General features: G+C 73.1%; 1 protein-coding gene across 1 annotated transcript; it reads right to left on the minus strand.

The window, feature by feature from the left end:
- Positions 1–6: 6 nt before the first annotated feature.
- On the minus strand, positions 7–2,627 carry LOC112123159 (FTS and Hook-interacting protein-like; the record flags this gene model as incomplete). Its single annotated transcript, XM_029914030.1, has 4 exons — positions 7–880; positions 1,081–1,262; positions 1,947–2,026; positions 2,448–2,627. Coding segments are annotated over 4 exons (1,316 nt in total), but the record flags the coding sequence as incomplete, so codon positions are not given.
- Positions 2,628–2,643: the final 16 nt, after the last annotated feature.

Below are 2,643 nucleotides of genomic sequence, written 5' to 3' on the forward strand. Positions count from 1 at the left end.
GCGAACCTCTCGTCAGCCTCAGCCTCCTCCTCCTCCTCCCGGGAGAGGGGCCCGGCAGGCGAGGCGGGGGGCTGCCCAGCCCCACTCTGCAGCTCAGCCTCCAGCTCCCGCAGCTCCCGCGAGAAGCTCTCGATGCTCAGGCTGGAGCCGTTGGGCTCGCTGGGCGCCCGGGCCAGCAGCTCGTCGATCAGGGAGTCCACGGACGGCTGCTCCCAGGCCAGGGCCGGGGCGGTGGGGGAGCCGTTCTCCGCCTGGGCCTTGAGCCCCCTCTGCTCCCGCTCCGAGCCGGCGGAGGGGGGGCCCCGGCGCACCTTCTTCACCACCACGTCCCCGTCCGGCCTGCTGGGCCGGCTCGGCTCCGCCCCGGGGGCCCCGTTCAGGAGAGGGGCCGAGTCCTCGACGTCGGGCATGGGGGGGCCGGCGCTGGGCTCACTGCTGCTGGGGGCCCCGGCCGGCCCCCCGCCCTCCTCTGGCAGGCCCCTCTTCTTAGTGCGCGGGGAGGCGGGGCCGGGGGGACCGGCGGGGCCGGCGCTCGGCCGCTCCCCATCATAGGGGGCTGACCAGATGCGGCAGGCCAGCACGCACTGCTCCACACTGAGCTGAGCGTCCCGCAGGTACTCCAGGTAGTTCCCATCCAGCTCCGCCACCTCTTCCCACCGGGCCGGGCGGTGGGAGGGGCTCCCGGTGGGCGTGGCCAGGCCGGGCGAGCGGGGCGCCGGGCTCCCCGCCTCCGAGCTGCAGCTCTGCTGGCGCATGAAGAAGGCGAGGCGGGAGGGCGTGGAGGGCTTGGGCACGGTGACCACGAAAGAGGTGTCCACAGTGGGGCTCCCATGGGCTGCGAGGAGAGAGCCGAGAGGGAGCGTTACCGCAGGCCTGGTCCCTGCCCCAGAGCGCCCCAGCCCCGGGGGGGGGGGGGGAATGGAGACCTGCCCACGGAGCTCACCGCTGGGTACCCCGAGCAGCCCCCCCATCTCCCAGGTGGGCACCTCCCGCCGGCCTGACTCCTGCGGGCCAGCCCCCAACAGCCACCGCTTGGACACCCCCAGAGACCACACCAAGGGCCCCCTTCCCCGCGGGCACCAGGGGCCGGCCCACCTTTGGCCCAGGTGGCGTGCTCCTCCCGGTCGGGCGCGGGCAGGCTCTCGGCCCGGCAGCAGCGCGGGATCAGCGACAGGAACTTGGCGGCCGTCTTGCCGTAGATGTCCAGGTCCTTCACCGCCCGCCTCTGGCTCAGCATGACGTGGCTGCAGGGGATCAGGTACCTGGGGGCAGTGGAGCAGCCCGGTCACACCAGGACGTCCCACCAGGGCTCGCCCAGGCCCCGCTCTCAGCCCATTGGGGGGCAGGCGCCCGCTGTTCCCGGGCTGTGTGAGCAGCCAGAGCAGAGCCATGCCAGGAGCGGGCGCTAGGGGGCGGTGTGCTCCACGCTTCCCCTCCGGGGCCCCACGGGTGACACGCCCCCAGCCCTGTCCCCAGCCTGGAGGGGCTCGGGGCTCCTGCAGGAGCTTGGGGGGCTCTCCAGGGCCCCCAGCCTCAGCCAGCTCCAGGCCCTGCTCAGATGGCCACTGCCCCCTGCGCCACTGGGATCTGGCTGTGCCTGCTGCACATCCCCGGGACACGTCGCCCACCAGCCCTGGGGCAGCTCCTCCCCGCTCCTGCCAGCCCCAGCCCCACGCCAGCCCCTTGGTGCTCCAGGCCTGGGCAGGGGAAGGCGCACCCTGACAGCCGGGCCGGCTAGCGAGGGGGGCCCGGGGCCTTTTCGCTTTGGGAGGAAGCAGCCGGGGCCAGGATCTGCTCCGGCAGCCCTCGGGGCCCAACACGGGTCAGCCAGGAGCCATGGCGCGGCTGGAGAGCCTCCGCTCTAGGCCCTCCCTGGCAAACAGGGAAAGAGAGGCAGAGCGGGGCAGGGCTCCCGGCTGGAAGGCAGGACGCAGCCGCCGGCTCACCTGAGCACCAGCTGCAGCATCACGTCCTCGCAGTTCAGGTTCAGCAGCGTGCGGAAGAGACTCAGAGACACCATGCAGAGCTGGGGGGAGAGAGGGAGGGGTTAGGCGGGCAGGGCCCCATGGCAGGCACTAGGAGGCCCAGGCTGGCTCCTGGCGCTTGCCAGCACTAGCAGCGGGGCAGCACCGTGGCCAGCTCCGGCCCCTCGGCAAGTCCCCCGGGGGAGCTGAGCACTTGGGGGGACAGGCCCCTGGAACCCCGAACCAGGGAGCTGGGGGAAGGGCAGGGCCCATCCCCAGGAGCTGAGGTAAGCTGCGAGCCTCTACCCGGGAGCTGGGGGCCCATCCCGGGGAGCTGGGGGGAGGGTGGGGGCCCGTCCCCAGGAGCTGGAGGGAGCTGGGGGGCCCATCTCCGGGAGCTGAGAGGTGCTGGGGACCCGTCCTTGGGAGCTGGGAACCTGTCCCTGGGAGCTGGGGCCCATACGCGGGAGCTGGGGGCCGTACCCGGGAGTTGGCGGCGATGCGGGCGACGAGCGTGTCGAGGATGGTGCTGTTGTCGTGCCGGTGCAGCAGGATGAAGCGCAGGAAGGTTTGGAGCAGGGCCGGGTCACTGACGCTGCGCAGGAACAGCTCCAGGTACGCCGTGCTGGCCATCAGCTCCTCCACCGCCGTCTGCGGGACAGCCGCTCAGCCGCACTGC

The sequence above is a fragment of the Terrapene carolina genome, unplaced genomic scaffold (genome assembly GCF_002925995.2).
Source record: "Terrapene carolina triunguis isolate 2854851 unplaced genomic scaffold, T_m_triunguis-2.0 Scaffold27375, whole genome shotgun sequence".
NCBI lineage: Eukaryota > Metazoa > Chordata > Testudines > Emydidae > Terrapene > Terrapene triunguis.